This window comes from Haliotis rubra, unplaced genomic scaffold (genome assembly GCF_003918875.1).
Source record: "Haliotis rubra isolate DU_JTF1 unplaced genomic scaffold, ASM391887v1 Scf183, whole genome shotgun sequence".
In the NCBI taxonomy this organism is placed as follows: Eukaryota; Metazoa; Mollusca; class Gastropoda; order Lepetellida; family Haliotidae; genus Haliotis; species Haliotis rubra.
In genome coordinates this window covers 406,816-426,553 of record NW_025765814.1, presented here as the reverse complement: position 1 = coordinate 426,553, position 19,738 = coordinate 406,816, and the positions used below count along the sequence as shown (strand labels likewise).

Below are 19,738 nucleotides of genomic sequence, written 5' to 3'. Positions count from 1 at the left end.
CAACCTTCCCAGCACCTGAGACAGACACCCTCACAACCCTCTGCGACAAGGATGGCTACGACCCCAGCGTCTGAAAGGACACGCTGACAACCTCTGCCCCAAGGATGGCTACCACCCCAGCGTCTGAAAAGGACACGCTGACAACCTCTGCCCCAAGGATGGCTACCACCCCTGCTGTCCACACAGGGAACAGGAAGTGAAGTTATTCCACCATGTTTTCAATTACATGACAAAATTTGTTCACATGTGTCGAGTGTTTTTCTTCCAAATCTTAAGATTCCACCATCTCTGAAGGATCAAATAAATATGGCAGCAAGGTGAAAGAAGACGCACTAGCAGAAATGATCGTGCCAGAATTAGGAGGTTCGACTTCAGGGCAATTTTCAGAATGTAGGCAAAAATGTAGGCCAGGTGGGGGAAATTACCTGCCATAGGAGCCAGAGAGTAGTTCGGACTGAAGGCGGACTTTGTGTCTCCCGAGACTGGGCTGTGTTTATTTGCGTGCTGCCATGAGCAAATATTCCTCTACATGTAGCTATTGTTTACAGTAACACTCATCTGCCTAAAACAACACTGGGTCTGATCTTCATATGTTTTGGTGTAGGCAAAAACAGGCTCTCAAAATTGCCAAAACTTTTTTTCCAGGAAATGAAAATGATAAAATGATGCCTGTCCATGTACCAGCTTTACTTGAAGTTTAATTCACACGATACTCAGTACACAAAAAATGGTTTTGTGTAGTCGGACAGCCGAGATCGAGGTTCTGCAACATTTCTCTGTATCCGCTGAAACCCTTAGGGAGCTTCTTGACCTTTTATCAGTAATCTCAAAACTTCACCTAGGTCTCACACACATGACAAATGTATACTGATGCTTGCCAGAGATTTAGCTTACTTGGTTTTGCGTTATGTTTACGAGTTCAAAAACTCCCAAACAGACCCAATGGCATTGTTTCATTCTTCATGCAGTATTTGTGTGAAAGAAATCCACATAATCAATATTTCCTTTCAGAAAATATTTTTGAAGGATAAAGAAATGGCTTTTTCTGTATAGAAGACGACTCTGACCTCCACGCTGGGAGTCAGCAGTTTTGTATGTGTGGGACGTCTTGAGCTGCGTCTCACTTGATTTACTGCGAGATTAGCATCAGGGCAGCAGCAAGCAGGGATTCTCTGGTAGCTCGTCTCAATCGTTTTGCACTGCTGTGAGACTAGTCACAACATCAAACTTCTTAAATCTCGGAAATGAAAGATGAATATTTAAGTAGGAGTATTTTATTAGAATTTCAGCATTCTTAAAATAATCTCAACCACTTTCTGGGCTTGAGACTTGGAGGTGTTTCAGATTTAGTACCTAATTGTATATATTTTTAATATATGGATGTCTCTCTACACAACTGTGAATTACATACCCTCGGTACTCAGGCAATCATGATGCAACATGAACTGCACTATATATTTGATGACAAATGAAAAACAAAACAAAACTATACTGGTGGCAGTAAATATGTTGACATATGCTGCGAAACATATATTCTTTATTTAGACATCAGGGATCATTCACCTATTAAATCAACATTTGGGGATACCAACATCTAGTATGTTTAACTGACATGGAAATACTTCTTTCAACACATTTATAAACAAACAATAAATCTTCTTCTTCATAAATTCTGTTTTGCAACATTTATATCCTGATTTTATAACCCAGAGATTTGACTGAAAGAAATATCAAGACTGACATCCAGTCTCTGAAATGAACATATTTTACAGAAAAATATAAAACGTTTCCTAAGTTAAATTAAATTAAAAGGATCACAGAAACTTTCTTCATTTTAGATCTGAAACTGTGGTACTCTAGACTTGCATGGGCTATATTGGGTATATTTGTGTCAGGGTCTGTATGACAGATTAAAGAAACTGTGCACCTGATGATTCCTGACATATCCCATATCTTCTTATTATCACATGAACAAAGAGAGGTCAAATAATTCAAATTAATTTAAATTTGCAAGTACCTAAAGAATTTGAGTTTTAATCCATGTTCTATTTAATGCCAAATTTGACAATATTCAAGCAATAATTGACATGTAAATAAGTGAGTTTTACAAGAGACAATTCAATGGTTGATATTGTGAGCAATGACCTATGCTGTTAGACTAACCTGACACCTATCCTGACCACCCAATCCTCTTGGTCTTATAGTCATCATGAAGGTCCGGTTAGAATGAATGTAACCTATGCTTGTTGTAATGACTAACGGGATTGGGTGGTCAGGCTGCTGATTGGTTGACACATGTCATCGGTTCCAAATTGCGCAGCTCGCTGCTCATGCTGTTGATCAAAGGATTATCTGGACCAGACTCAATTATTTACAGACTGCCGACATATAGCTGGAATATTCACTCACTCACTCTTATAGTCATCATTGGTTGCTAGGGACCAGTTCCAACCACATTCTGGTTTAGATCATAAATCAAACCACTAGCTCAGTTGGGGGGAGTTAAAACTTGTTACATCTATATACGGGAGGACACCATAGGTGAAGAAACCAGAGGGTCAATAATTGTATCACTTCATGATCAAATCTAGCTTTACCAATACTAACAACACTCACGTCAGTTTGTAATTCTCAAGAAATTCTATCAAAATGAGATTGTCAATATCTCTGTGACTGCATGATTGGGAAGGAGTCCAACACTTAACCTCAACATCTACCCTGACCTGATTAAGATTACTGCCAAGGGTTGCACGATTTCATTTGCAATTGCGATTGCCTATATCTCACGAGTTGAGTTCCCTGATCTATCTCTAACCCAGATGCTGACAGGCCCATGTTTGATCAATATATTTCCTTGTTTCATTCCTATCTCTGTTTGGGAGGGTACTGACAATCTCTTGGCCTCATTTGCCACTTATTTGCCAATCTTTGGCAATGTCGCAAATTAATCACATCGTCTGTCAGTGTTTTTTGCTACTTTCAGTATGTGAAGCATTATTTACTAGGAGACAAAGACGGTTGTAATTACACCTTGAGCTACTCGATCCTATCCCCAATTCCTGCAGACCCCGATCCACCTCTCCAACATTGATAGATGGCGCCATATTCACCAAGATAGATACAGGCAACCTTCCAGTTTAATCACCAAGTCATTCTACAAGCACAGAAGTGGAAAAGATTGTTATCCTTGCTGGCGGGTATTGCAGATCCATGCCATGAATGGCAATTCAGTAACATCTTATAGATGTATTCTTGATTGAACCTGTCAGCCATCTTTGTTGGCTATTGCCATTCTTGACATCGGAAACTAATAGGGTGAACACTTACATTGACAATGTCCGTTTGTATTTCATATGCGGAATAATTGTAGGACACAAATATCACAAACTGTCAGTTCGTAAATTGAAAATATGAATGATTACAAAGTTCCGCTAAATCAGGTTCACGTTTACTTAATCTGATTATTAATAGGATTACAAACTTGAGATATGTAGAACTAAATATCCGATACTGATGACATTCAAATAGTATTATTTATGCTTACATGAATATTATAACAAAATATGTATGAAGTCATTAATAGTTTGTGTCCATTCAGTATCATCTTATATCATTTCAAGCTTTGTTCACAAGGAGCAATCAGTTACTGCATATATGCTAAAAAAATATATTTATTAAACCAATTTTTGAGTGTGGGTGTGTCGTGTCGGTATATATTTAATCATCTCCAGGAACTGAAGCCTACAGAACAATGAAACATTCTCTGCCAAATGTGTTGTCTTCTGTCAAAGCAGGTTCAGACATTCCTACCAAATCACTGATCATAAAACATGACTTCTCTGTTTCATGTTTTTGCATATACCCATGCATCAGAGGAGAAAAAGATGGCAAACACAGATTAAAATATTACAGCTTCTTTGTAGCAAGAAACTAACATTGGCATGAATTTCTAGTTAATTACAAAACTGTTGTGGAAGAATAGCAGCGTTATCCATATCCTATTGCTGTAAAGGATTTGTAGTCAGTGTAGCTTATCATCTGTTGAGCAGACGACAGTGTCGGCCATTGCAGCAACACAGAGTTAGGACATCGAACCATGCAATCATGACATTGTGCTCAATCAATAGAGAGGAACAGCTCTTCAACACTAGGGTGCAGAGGTCAAGTGTTTTAATTTGCATTCATTTCAAACGAAACAGCTCCAATTAAATCCAAGCATAGTGGAGCCTTGTAATTGGTTGGTGTGTGAGAAGGTTTGGTATGTGTTACATAGGCCACTGATTCCTGGTTTTGTCATCAGAGATAATCCCCTCTGCCAATCATCTCTGCCCAGTGATGCCACAGATAGACAACCAATCTAGGAATTGCTTGCAAAACCAAAATCTTTCTCGAAACTTTCATTTCCAGAGCATCATCAAATATGGACCAATATTTAAACCAATTAGGTAAAAATCCCCATGAGAAATATCCATTTTCCCAAGCCGCCTTTACGTGATTCAAAATTGTTGAAAGCTGCCTGAACGGTGACCTGGCTCCCTGTATACATTGTGGGATGACACAAAAGGGTCAACAGGGAGCCAAAGGTTAACCCTTTTTGTGTCCCAGTCAGGAAGGAAGAGTCAGATGACGGAGATGATGGTCGTGACTCATTCCCATTCAATTTCACATCATCTTACACCATTGCCATAGTGACACACCTTGTCAATCATCTGGACGTCACCACCAGTCGCTGCCCAACATGCTGACATAAGGAAATATTTCATCCCAAACTTCATTACACCATGGTCCTTCCCTGTCCGTAACTACAGTCGTATCTAAGCAAGGATACAAAATTACATGAATAATTGACCCTTTTCACACCTCCAAAGTCACATCCAATACATTCCACGATATATTTTTTTAGGTTTGTAAATCAGATGCTCATCTGAATACTTGACTTGAGGACCAGCACAGAACCCATATTTAAGAGGACCCTCTGGTTCTGGTTGAACCACATGACTAGAACTTGCAAGCGTCATTCTCGGGGACGCCTGCGGTGATATTGCTGTAATATTGCCGTAATATTGCAAAAACTAATGCAAAACCACACATTTACATTCCTGGCGATATAGCCTAACTAATGAAAGATCGTAACAAAGATAATATGATTATTGTTCCTGGAAGGCAATTTTGTTTCACAACCATTTAAGTTCATTCCTCCTTAGACACTCTCCACACAATGTACCCAGTGAAATAACTCAACAACCAATTTGATCTGCAGCAATTCAGTATCTGTAGTGATTCAGCATTTGTAGTTATACAGTATCTGTACCCTTTCAGTATCTGTACTGATTCAGTATCTGTAGCAATTCAGTATCAGTGTGAGTCAGATTCAGTATTTGTATCAGTACTGATTCAGTATCAGTATCTGTATCTGTAGCGGTTCATTATCTGTAGCGATTCAGTATCTGTAGCAATTCAGTATCTGTACTGATTCAGTATCTGTAGCAATTCAGTATCTGTACTGATTCAGTATCTGTACTGATTCAGTATCTGTATCAAATCAGTATCAGTACTGATTCAGTATCTGTAACGATTTAGTATCTGTAGTGATTCAGTATTTGTAGTCATACAGTATCTGTACCCTTTCAGTATCTGTAGCAATTCAGCATCTGTAATGATTCTGTATCTGTAGTAATTCAGTATGTGTCCTTCAACAAAGACAGACCACCAGTAAACAATGAAGTGGATGACATGTCCATAGTCTCTGTATTTAAACTCAACAATCATCTTTTATTTTAAATGAACACGGGAGAGAAGTCCTTCAGCTGTCCCACAGAAACCATGTTAGTACCACAACTATCCAAACTCCTTGTTATAGTATTGTGTAAGGGCTAAGACGGCTTTGTCAGTAAGATGGCTTTGTCGAAAGAAGCAACGGGTGAATACCAACCCTCCTAAAACATTACTGCCCATGGAATAACAAGCAATCAGCCATTTCAAACCGTACATTTTCGTACCTGAAATGCCAGCCTACTTTTGAACAATTCTTGTCTGAAGATAAGTCAATGCGAGAAACACACCATGCCTACCAGGTCTAACGTGTGAGCCCAGCTACATTAATGCCGACAGTTAACACCCACTGTTACTCAAATCTTATCGTTTCCACATCATAAAAACCAGCTTATATACGAGGCGATAAAACACAGGTTATATGTGAGATCCACCTTGGGTGACTAAAAACTCACCATTTTTATGCAAGCAATTATTTCAACCTGATGCTATGCACTACGACATTTATATTCCCAAAGAGGAAATACATTCATAAATCAAAGAAATGAGAGATTAGTATCAGCAGATTATTGTGAATGATGTCAATTGCCGGAACTTCATTAACCCAAACTTAGTTAGACAATCTATAACTGACTTAATAGTAATTAAGGTTACCCATTTCATGCAACAAAATGAACGTTTTTGTTACGAACAAGAAACTATCATTTGCATACCAATACTATAAGGTTTTGGTTTGACATTCAAGTACCTCATTCCGAATCTTCATTGTACCTTGTTTATATTCATATGATGCCATTACCATTAGAGCGATTTAACCATATATTTAAAGTCTGTATTTTTCAGTTTTATATCTAAAACAGGTCAAATGTTATCAAACAGATTTCACTTTTAGAAATACAGACCTAAAAATAAAAGAAAATGCTGTTTAAAAGCAATAGAAGTCAGTATTTGAAAGAACAAAATATTCGTCTTTTTAAAACTGTTTGCCAAAGTTGACTCACTACTGAAGTCAGTCATCAAATAAAATTCACTGATGTCAATCATTACAGAGCGTAAACATCTCTTTAAAACTGCCACATCTCCTACAAAAGGAACTTGTCAATTTAAGAGCATTAGCAAAGTTAAACTGAATTTATAGAAAAAATGTGTTACATAAAACCCAAGTTTTTGGTGTGTGTTATCAAAGCAAATCCCTACAGTTGTTACATGATATCAGTCTTCAGGAAAAACTTATCAGGAATATTTCACTTCAGGTCAAATTATTGTAAGAACTGCGATAATTTGAATCAGAAAGATGTTGATCAGCCTGACACTGTGAGCGTAAAGTTTTACACGATCTCATGTTCATCGAGTTTCCGCAACCCACGTGCTGCTTCTGTCTGTGGGATTCATCTATGTGCTATCACTGGGAGTTATCCATGTGTTATCACTCATGTAATATATTGTAAATATTTTGACTCTCAGTGATATAGGATAAATCACATTGACATGCACGTACAAATATTTCCGTTATGTAACTTCATAAAAATACATTAAAGGGCACATGTCGTGCAAACATGTTTCACTGAAGGCCGGGAATGTGATCTGCTTGATAAGGCATTACTGAAGTTGTTCTAATAATATATTCCACACAACAATGTCCAAACCAATAATCTGCATTGAGAAGACTGTACAGATGACAGGAGACATATTTCTCGATTTCAAACATTTCATTAAATGGCAAACCAATCAGTGAGTATCCATGATTGAAACTATGATGAAGATGATTTTATTTTTGTATATGGAACAGTTCTCCCAAATACAGTGCCAGGAATCCCAAAGACTGAGATCTGTAGGGAAATAGCTGTAGCAGACGCTACAGTACCTACCTGTAGCAGCACAGGAGCTGATATTTTTAGCAAAGCAAACATCTTTTGAAGACAGAATCTTAACAAGACTAGTTGTACAGCTAGCAATCTCCACTCGTCTGGCATACCTTCCTTGACAGTGTAGTCTCAGTGGGAATATTACTAAAACATTCATATTCTAACGGAATAGGCGAAATACGAAACTGACTCATTCATCATCATGTAGCTCAACACTCACACAACAAGATGGACGAAGGCATTTCGCTCGGACAACCGATACTAGCTGCCGACAAACACATCACAGATACACGCATCGCTTCCGTACTTCATCTTACTGGAAATCATTCTTAAATCGGATTTTATGTTTAATGTTTGGCTAAAAAATAGAATTAAAGTTGAAGTAAAAAAACTGCAACATAATGTTGGCTAAGTGCATTAGTGGTTCTATTAGCTACACATTTGCTGGCTTGTAAACATTACTTAAAATCCTTCCTCCAACACAAATGAAGGATTCCAGAACAAGCTTTAAAACTCCTCCATCTTAGATCGCTAAATGAAAACAAGGATCATCAAAATACCTGAAAAGAAAATATTTGAACTCTTTCCGGGGGGAAAAAATGAGAAGACAAGCAGTCTTATTTTGGAAGCAATCAGTGTAAGATTCGCTCCTGTTCCAAGAAAAACGTTAATCTAAAATCATTCTGCCACTCCCCCTTTCAACACCACAGCTTATCTTATTCCCAGCAAATTACAGTACGTCCATCCAGGACTCAGACCCAAATTGAACTGCTCAGATACAAGTCAGTGAGTTTGAATTTCACAGACCAAAGTTCACCTTTCAGACATTAAGACTACCAAAGGCAAAATTTCATCATTTTCCACAAAATTGCTTTAAAAAGTTTTGGAAGATTTAATTTTCTACTTAACATTCATGAAAGAAAATGGCAGATAGGAGGGGACATATCATAAATGATATAGCATCTACTTCACTATAGACACAACAATATTTCCTTCGACACTGAAACCACATTTAGTATACCCTCGTACAACCAACAAGAAGTAATTCGGTGTTTGATACTGTATCTGAACACAGCTAGTTACTCGGTTCCATTCTGTTTCCAACACTAGACATTGTCAAGGTAATAAAGTTGTAGGCAACAAATTGGTGTTAGCGTGTAGACAAGCTATATGGTGTTTGTGGTTCAGTGTACGACAGTGGCGAACAGCCTTCACAGAGAAGTATGGAGCGGCATGTCACTCCACGCTACAACTAGCTGGCATATGCACTTTGTCTGTGTCAGAGTAATGGCCTGCCTGTCTCTCTCCTTTCTAGTGCTGTATCCTGCCACTCTCCATCAGTCTACAAGATGCATGTATATACATATATATCAAGGCGTTTGGGATGCACGCCTGCACACTATCCGACAGCCAATAATAATAATAATAATAGTGCATTTATATGGTGCTATTTCCAACTATTAGGATGCTCAAGGTACACAATCTGATCATCATCATCAACATTTTTAAATCATTAAAAGTTTAAATTTATTAGTTGTCTTTGCTTTCATATATATATTTCATCTGATATATTAATCTTCTACCATCCCACAACAAAGAATTACAAGCTATTTTGCTAGTTTATAATGTTTCATTTATCATATATATTTCAACTAATATATTAATTTTCTACCACCCACAACAAAGAATTACAAGCTATTTTGCTAGTTTATAATGTTTCATCTGTCATATATATTTCAACTAATATATTAATTTTCTAAAATCCCACAACAAAGAATTACAAGTTATTTTGCTAGTTTATAATGTTTCATCTGTCATATATATTTCATCTAATATATTAATTTTCTACCACCCACATCAAAGAATTACAAGCTATTTTGCTAGTTTATAATGTTTCATCTAACATATATATTTCATCTAATATATAAATTTTCTACCACCCACAACAAAGAATTACAAGCTATTTTGCTAGTTTATAATGTTTCATCTAACATATTTCATATGTTTCTGCTACTTCTCCTAATGATAAATGACAAGTTAATTATTTTATATTTTTTTCATCTTTAATATTTCACATTACGACTTCTTTCTTCCGTTTATTGGTAAATTATGTATTTGCTATATCCCACAATGATGAATGACAAGTTCCCGAGAAGTAGGTGTTATCCGTGATAGCTCTTGGCATATCATCTTTGAATCCAATTTACTGCCAAGTGAGATATAGAATGCTGTCACCTGTGGTATGCATAACCATCAGAATAAATATTGAGGGAATAGCTTAGACATTAGTGTAACATCACCACGCTGGTAATTGCAATCAGAGAGTATGCTTGGTGCACCCTTTAGCTGGGTGCCGACCCCTAACGTAGAGTTCTTCATATGACAGTGTAGGCCATTACGGTCTATATACATAAGCACTACCAGGAGGTACCTGGTCCTGTCTAACACTGCTACCATTAGGACGCACATAGCGTAACAGTGTAACAGTACTACAGAAGGCTATAGATAGACAGTATGTGGGTTATTCCATATTGTTCAGTGACATTAACAGTCCATACAGTAGTACTGTAGGCAATATTGTTCAGTACTGAAATGACATTGACAGTCCATGTGGGTTAGGTTTCCATATTGTTCAGTACTGAAACTGACATTATACCCATATTGTTCGTCCATAGACAGTATGTACTGTAGGTTATTCCATATTGTTCAGTACTGAAACTGACTTTATACCATAGACAGTATGTATTGTAGGTTATTCCATAGTGTATCATAGACAGTATGTATTGTAGGTTATTCCATATTGTTCAGTACTGAAACTGACTTTATTGTATAGACAGTATGTATTGTCCATACTGAAACTGTATATACTGTAGGTTATTCCATATTGTTACTGAAAGTACTGAAACTGACTTTATACTACGTCCATAGACAGTATGTACTGTAGGTTATTCCATATTGTGCAGTACTGAAACTGACTTTATACTACGTCCATAGTGTATATACTGTGGGTTATTCCATATTGTTCAGTACTGAAACTGACTTTATACTATGTCCATAGTGTATATACTGTGGGTTATTCCATATTGTTCAGTACTGAAACTCACTTTATATCCCAGTTTTGCATAACTCACATATTACACAGTCTACACCTAGATTGGATTTTTGTTGTTCCAAGGCAAACATATATTTCAGCTATATAACAGCAAACCTTCATTGATAATAGGTGCTCTTTTAAGTGTTGTTGCCTTTTCACAAATATTTAGTCTAGCTATGCATGGAATCTTTACTATACAATGATTAATATAAATATCTCAAAACCTTTGATATTTCAGTGATGGCAAGATTTTTTTGTCATTTGGACCAGGAATGTATAAATGACCATGACATGATTTCAATTGGGAAGATGTTTTCATAAAGCCAAATATTTAAATGATCATGGTGTGTCTGATCTCAAATATTTCTTCATTACAAAGTTCAAAGAAAAATTAATCCCTTCACTTATGATGAACAACGGGTGACAGCTGAAAGGATCACCTGGCTGTAAAATCTCAGGTAACTCAAGCAGGCATCGTTATCCCCTCAATTACCTGACAAAGGGAGCACCAAGGACAAGGTGTTTATTCACCGTTTATTTCACCTGTCTGTCTCGTCCAGGTAAGCCTTGACTTTAACGCAGGTATTTATTGTGACACTGCTGGCTGGACACTGAGTGGACAGGTGATGAGTGGTCGTTAGCTAGCCAACACTTACCTGTCCATTATGATTATTTATTGTGTCTACCTAAGAGAACAGTGATTGTCACTCATCATAATAAACACTGACATGTTCAACATGTATCAACATGGACATGCTCCCATGATAAATGTTACCATGCAACTACTTTTATACATTATACACATTCTGCACAGGAAACCCTTCAAAGGCTAAACTAAATACCAACACATAATGAAACAAAACTGTTAGAGATCATAAGTATTTTGGGGATATGTCTTTGTAGTTGAAGACCAAAGACAAAAAATCTCCCAAATATATATGATCCCTTACTTTTTTTGCACAGTATATGTATTACATGTCAGAATAAAAATTCAAAAGTTCAGAATGAATATTTCTTACATCCAACAAATCAAATAAGTTCTAAAAGTACTATAAACGAAGCATGCACCATTATATTTTATGAAACATGTTTTCCGGTAACTGCCTTTTAATTTATTTCCATAATACCCTTTTCCCCATGGCAATGAAACCAACTCAAGTTAACTTTGTAAGGATTGAACAAAATAATTGATTTTCATTTTACGAAGTGTAAAGGAATGTTGCCTTTGTTCACAAGGAGAATATCATGTGAAATCAATCGTAGAATTATATTACCTTTTTTATTTCAGTTAATTTTTTTTAAACAAAAGGTACCACTGAGCATTCCTACAACACCTAGCTTAACACCGCTTACGCTTCAAAGAGCTTCTTCTCATCAGACATGTTAATTTCCATGTTGTTGGGAAATAAATTTAAATTTTGTTGACATATCATATTGTATGGTGATGGTGTTGAATCTGGGGGTGGATTTAGTCGACGCTTCCATCATGAATAAGAGATGAGTGCCATCTAGGAGTGCAACTATAATCGTTTGCTTCAAAAGAATGCTCACATCAGTCTGTAAATGTTTAAACACCATCATCTTTATTTGAACATCTTCAGGAAAAAAGACGAGCAGTTTCATAATAAACTGGTCTAAGGTCTTGTAATTGTTACATTTCCTTAATTCTAAATACAAATCCTCTTTAATAAATATTTCATGAACCCCCACCCCCCCCCAGCTGAAGAACTATCTCTGGAGGCGATGGTCCAACATTGCCGATCTCTCCTGATTTATGCAATGAAGACCACTAGTGTCTGTAAATCATTATGAAGAATGACAATATTCACATAAACGAAGAACAAATTTCTTTACAGGGACCATATTCTTCGATGGAATTATGGAATAAATGTCAGAAAGAAACAAACGAGCCTGCATCTCATAATTGCTAAGTGACGTGAATGAGGCGTTGTTCACTGACGCTTTTGTTTGAAAATCAATCCCACAAACCCGTGCTCGGTTTAGGAAATAAGACATTTTGTCACTAAGAATGCTTCAGCTCACACCACCATAGAACCAGTAAAAAGTGCTGACATTGAAATATAAAATGCTACTTTCTAGTAACAAAGCCATCAATATTGAAAACAGTTATTTCTCTGGTGCTCAGCCAAAGATTACTTCGACTGTTCCTTCGTATCAGACATAGAATCACAAATCTGTGATTGCATCTATCAAATTTGTAACGTAACCAACTAAAAGAATCCCGCTTCCAATGACATCATTCCGAAGAGATCCCCAGCACACATTAAAGGGAATTGGCCACTTCCCCGATCAAACACACATGAACAATGAAGTTCTCTCCTTGCTAGGAAACAAGTTAATCATACTGGTCATCAATTATTTATTTCAAATTAAGCTTTTTTCCCATCCGTTTCATTAAAAAAGTAGTTCCATCTGTTATGGAAAACTCCTTAATCCTCACATTAAGGGGGGTTGGGGGTAGTGTCAGGGTTTGGGTGGCAGACACTCTCACATACAGGGTTTTATTCTCACAGGTCATCCTCACTCACTTAGTGAGAACATGTCAGGGTCAACACTGTTAGTCAGGGAAGGGAAGGAAGGAGTGAGTGAGTGAGTTTGTTTTACAGTGTTTTGAACAGTATTTTAGGTATATGATGTTTCAGGCTGATAAAGGAAGAAAGAATGTGGCAAAAATCTTATTTGTTTCTTGTTTAATGCGACACCTCACCAATACTCCAGTTATATGAGCAAGGATTGATTCTCTTGGGTATGAAACTTGTAATCAACAGTCACCAAGCCTGATAACAGCTGAGTTATCTTCCCTTGATGGGCATACTCTGACAGTGGAGTTATCTCCTCCTGAATTTATACAAAGGTTTAAATAGCTTTATTCATCTATTTATTCCAGAAATATTGCACCTCTTGAAAAAATCTATATTTTACATGAAGTAAGTTTGTATGAGACAGGAAATGTTTCATCCATCTTTCATCCTAACATCTTGGCCATCAGTGTGTAACAGAAGATGTCGAGTGTGCACTAATAGTTGAATGAGATGAAGCTAGGAAGAGGCTCCTTGAAGGTTTTGTGTGCAACATACTTGCACACACAACCCATAAGGAGCCTCTTGTACAAAGTGCTCAGTCTATTGTCTGCCAAAGAATGAGTTGTTCTAGTCAGTGTACACCTACACACCATCAGCGCCCACAAAGCATCCCAGCACTTCGACTATTGTGTTGAAATACACCGACTACAAAGGTAGTAGTGAGAATATACTTACACACAAGGACCAGCTCGGAGGTGAAGGTCTGGGCAGGCTCCTTGTCGCTGAGGCCCTCACATCGGTAGCTGCCTTCATCTGCCGCTCTCACTTTCGGAAAATACAGCGACCCATTGTTGTAAACCTTATGTCTGAAGCAAAACATTATCTTCCTGAATATGCTGAACTGTTATTACAAAACCTTTTAAGCAATTAAACTATATACTTAATGGGACACAAAATCCTGAATACTTGAATTCTTATAACATAAACAAAAGAAGAAAAAACTATCTGATGAAATAAATGTTGCCTCAGGTGTTTCTTTTACTGAAGGCACATTTCTTTACAATTATACTAGATCAAGTTTTTGAAAGGCGTTTAGATGAGATGTAACTTTTATGGATAAAACGTCCTTATTGTTTGTAATGACATTTCAGGGCTGCTTGTTGCCTTTCCTCGAGTGTGTCGCACATTGAAAAATACTCGTATTTAGCACCTTTAAGAATATTAACGGAAAGATACACAAACATAAATGTTTAGGATAGAGTTTGTTTTACCTGGAATGATTTTATTGAAGATGAAGAGCATGTTTTATCACCGAGTTCCTTAAATGATGATTTTAGAATAGCTTTTTCTACAAATGTTACGGTTGTAGTGTCCAACATTTTAACATTGTCAAACTACAAAAACAGTTATATGTGTCCTTTTTAAACAACGTGGGTTCTATCTTACTGCCCAAACCTGCTTTTAATACAACAACATAGAAAATATATTTAACATGGATAAACAATCACTTTTACATATGCATAAATGCCTGCTTGTTTTTACTTTCATAACTTAATGTGAGTGGCGTTGTACCATATGCTTACTGTACCAAGTCTTATGTTTGTATATATATTCTTTTTAAGACTGACTGACTGAGTGAGTTTATTTTTACGCCGCTTTCAGCAATATTCCAGCAACATCACGGCAGGGGGACACCAGAAATGGGCTTCACACATTGTGCCCATGTGGGGATTCGAACCCGGGTCTTCGGCGTGACGAGCCAACGCTTTAACCATTAGGCTACCCCACCGCCCCTTCTTTTTAAGATGTACAATGGTGAGATGTAATAAATATCTGTCTGTCTGTCTGTGTGTCCACCAGATGAAGGGGCCAGAAGAAGCCCCGAAATGTCGTCAGAAACTATAAAGAAGCTGTTATCCATAAAACTCTCATGTCTTCACATGATCAATATATCAAATTAATGTGCTTGTAAATGTCTGAAGATATATGATCTCAGGCCGAGTTTTGTTGTTACATTGATCCGGACTCATTACAGTAGATCCAAGCTACTATGTTCCTATGATATGAAGGAATTACAATCAACAAATAAAAACTGATACATATTGAAAAGTGGTAACTGAGAAATGTGTATCAATATAGGCTGAACACTTAATGATTTAGTGTCTCGTGAAAGCTATCAGTAGTGATTAGACACAATAAGATATCAAATAAAGGATATTTATTGCCAATACCTGGATGTGTTGGACAGTTTTTCATAGTTGGAGAACCAATCGATTCGGCTTGCCCCTCGGAATGCGCAATCCAGACGGGCGGGGCTGTTCTTTAGGACCAGTTTATATGCCGTGAATCGATCCTCCAATAAATGCGGGGTATTGGGAGCTGTCGATAAGACAAAAAATGCAATTAATCATTGTAAAATTTCTGCAAAATTAAAGAATATTGATCAAGGAAATTAAGTTTCCCATTTAGATCCCGTGTTTATGCAAGGAGGTGCCTGGCTCGGAGATTCAAGGCAGGAGGGTAACATGTCAGGAAAACGCCCCTTAATAACTGTTGAATGACTTTATGCTAATCTGGGTAAAATTAAAGATGTGCGGGATAACATGGGCCATTATATACGTGAGAGGACTGTAGTGAAGCAGACGGGCTCCAAGCCTTGCATTCACTGCATGGACTTCCACCCAACGAGATCAGGTCTATTGCCACAGTTTTATTAACCATTCGCAGAGAAAAGGCATAAAATGAGAAAAAAGACCTGAAAGTTTACTTTGTAATGAGCAAGCATGGTTCATGCCGAGAATGTTAAGTGGTTGTATATTGCAAGGGGGAATATGTGATTTATCGCACAAGCAGTGCGAACAGACCTGCATCCTTAGGGCACCTGCAAAGTGGCCGCATGCATCTAAATATCACAAATACAGTCATAAACCTCTCCCTTGAGCAAACCTTATGACATGTGTCAGATGATAGCTCACAGCAAGAACACCCTTTTACAATCGGACGTACTTCGATTGAGACCTACTCATCCACATGTACAAGTTAACCATTGTAACATATACCCTAAGGTAACAAATCAAAATGACAAATTTCACATTACTGCATCAGCGACCCCATTCCGGCTATTCATGCAAAATTTGATTCTTGATCAATAAACGAGGACACAGGATCCTTGCCATGAATAAAAAGATCAACGATGCTATATTACCATAATTTGATTTTTCATGATAAAAAATATATTGAATGATTCCCCTGTTTCATATGACAAGCAGCCCACTCAGTTCAATTAATCATCTCCCTGTTTCCTGATTGAGCTTTACCTTCACTATTCCATATCAATGCATGCAATTTAAACCTCACTAAATTTCCCGAAGAAAGAAAATGCTGAATTTTTACGAAAACTGGCGTCTATTTTGCCGCCTTGTTAACCCCCTCCTTAGGGTCTCTCCACGTCGCTTCACAGACCCCTTCTATCAATCATATTTGGAAATTGCTCAGGACCAATGTAAAATGGCAACTGAAAAAATGTGTGCAACTTGTTGCTATAATTTATGAACATGGACGTCAGGTTAGCAACAATTAGCCATCAATCTGTGTTAGCGCTGCCTTTATTTCCAATCTGACCAACCAGGCTCATGCGAGGATGCAGTAATTAGAAAATTTGAAAAAAATCCCATTCCTTTTGAACTGCTTCTTATGACTAATGGCGAGAGCGAAGGAAAACATGTTCCAATGAGTTTGCCAGTTCTGTCCATTTTGACAGATTAATTTCTTAATGACACATTCTCCATTGTTTGTTTACATCATTAGTCAATTTGATATGCTTCATGTTTCTGAAAATTGATTTCATATCTCAAAAGAAGAACTTTCATGGTTCAAAAAATAAATTTCATTGAAATTAAAGTTACATGGCGTTACGAACATGGTCTACTGAACTCGAAAGATGAGAAAATTGACATCTTGTTCTCCAGTAGTAATCACATTTTTAACATTTGTACAAAGTTGTATGTGATTAGTTCCCATAATGACAGGCATATTTTGAAGGCCCCTATGAAGTGAATAACGTCCCAATTGTGACCATCAATCTGCATATCAAGCATATGATTTCTAGCATTGATGATCATAATTTCTTCTCCATCAACAGAACTGCTCTACGATGGTGCCTTCACATTTCCAATCATGGTTTTACCGACCATGAAAACAATTGGACTATATTTTAAGTGTTCCTCTGAGAAGTGAGTGCTTGTGACCCAAACAGCACTAAGTCCACTGCCCACATGTCCTTATCAGTGTTTACTGACAGAAAGCCCAATGTGTTCAGATTTGGCTAATTAAGCATACAGTGGACCTACAAGATGGATGGAGGAGGAGAGGAATGTAAACATTGTTGTTGGTATGGCCAAGAATCCTGGTTCAGAACTTGGCAACAGATGGGCTATGGGGCACAGGCTCCTTAATGGTGGCACTAGGGTCTGCTGTCAGTGTTTGCAATGGCTTGACTAGTTTCACTCAGTACAGAAAGTTGCAGTTGTAGGAGTGAGCAATGTGATTGCAAAGGTGCAATCAGTTAGAATGAGCACTGAAAACTGAAATGATGCAACCAGATACAGAAGCAACAGTGCAACCGGTTTGAGCAAGTATAGAAGACTGCAACAGTGCAACCAGTTTGAGCAAGTATAGAAGACTGCAACAGTGCAACCAGTTTGAGCAAGTATAGAAGACTGCAACAGTGCAACCAGTTTGAGCAAGTATAGAAGACTGCAACAGTGCAACCAGTTTGAGCAAGTATAGAAGACTGCAACAGTGCAACCAGTTTGAGCAAGTATAGAAGACTGCAACAGTGCAACCGGTTTGAGCAAGTATAGAAGACTGCAACAGTGCAACCAGTTTGAGCAAGTATAGAAGACTGCAACCAGTTGGACTGACAATAGATGATTGCAACAGTGGAACCAGTTGGACTGACAATAGAAGACTGCAACAGTGGAACCAGTTGGACTGACAATAGAAGATTGCAGTGGTGGAACCAGTTGGACTGACAATAGAAGATTGCAATGCAACAGTGGAACCAGTTGACTGACTGAGATTGCAATAGAACCAAGACTGAAGATTGCAATGGTGGAACCAGTTGGACTGACAATAGAAGATTGCAACAGTGGAACCAGTTGGACTGAGAATAGACAAAGACAGTTGGACTGACAATAGAAACAGTGGAACCAGTTGGACTGACAATAGAAGATTGCAACAGTGGAACCAGTTGGACTGACAATAGAAGACTGCAACAGTGGAACCAGTTGGACTGACAATAGAAGACTGCAACAGTGGAACTAGTTGGACTGACAATAGAAGACTGCAACAGTGGAACTAGTTGGACTGACAATAGAAGACTGCAACAGTGGAACCAGTTGGACTGACAATAGAAGATTGCAATGGTGGAACCAGTTGGACTGACAATAGACGACTGCAAAGGTGGAACCAGTTGGACTGAGCCCAGAAGATTTCAATGGTGCAACGAGTTATAGAAGAATGCAGTGGTAGAACCAGTTGTACTGAGCACAGAAGGTGGATCTGTACACCTGGTGTGGCAGCACACCATCTGACGATGCAGATTACCTTCATTGGGGCAACAGATACAGAGAAACTCCACACTAATCCAGCATGCTAAGATAACACCGCTGGTCTGAGTTTGGGTATGGTCAGTGCTGGCAGGGTGACTGGGTGTGAAATGGAGCTGATCCTGATGTAGATGAGTCTGATAGAGGCCAACAACTCAATTAACACAGCTTTGATGCTGGGACCTGAACTGACCACTCTGGCTTGAGGTATGTCTCCACACAGACAGCGGGACCCAAGCTTATCACACACTTGATTGCCTGCAGTTCCATACTGTACACATCACTGGTACATATCTCCTAACTAGGGAATAACAAGATGTATACAACAGGTACTGCAAGAACAGTTGTACCCAATCACACTGATGGTACATCATTATGTACCAGAGGTAAGTCAGGGAGTTGGATTTTATTTAGTTTTCAACATGAAGCTGTGTAGGTGACCACTTCGTGAAACGCTGAAGTGTAGTTATGGTGCAAATAGTCCACATCCACTTTGAATCTGGGATTCAAAGCAATGATACATAATATATATCCTAGCTAACTGTGAACCCACAGACTACATGACCACCTTATGCAACTGAAGAGTGAGTGAGTGAGTTTAGTTTTATGCCAAACTCAGCAATATTCCAGCTATATGTCGGCGGTCTGTAAATAATCGAGTCTGGACCAGACAATCCAGTGATCAACAGCATGAGCATCAATCTGCGCAAGTGGGAACCGATGACATGTGTCAACCAAGTCAGCGAGTCTGACCACCCGATTCCGTTAGTCGCCTCTTACGACAAGCATGGGTTACTGAAGGCACATTCTAACCCGGACCTTCACGGGTTGCAACTTAAGAACTAATAAATACCA

The 19,738-nt window shown here is 38.0% G+C and overlaps 1 protein-coding gene across 1 annotated transcript in view; it reads right to left on the bottom strand.

The window, feature by feature from the left end:
• The window catches only part of LOC124273687 (inactive tyrosine-protein kinase 7-like), a 138,156-nt gene that overhangs the window by 37,927 nt on the left and 80,491 nt on the right, over positions 1-19,738 (bottom strand). Inside the window, exons 5-6 of the mRNA XM_046708961.1 lie at positions 15,506-15,653; positions 14,010-14,140 (exon numbers count right to left, since the gene is read on the bottom strand). Coding sequence (XP_046564917.1) covers positions 14,010-14,140; positions 15,506-15,653 — 279 coding nt within the window. The remainder of the gene's footprint in view (positions 1-14,009; positions 14,141-15,505; positions 15,654-19,738) is intronic.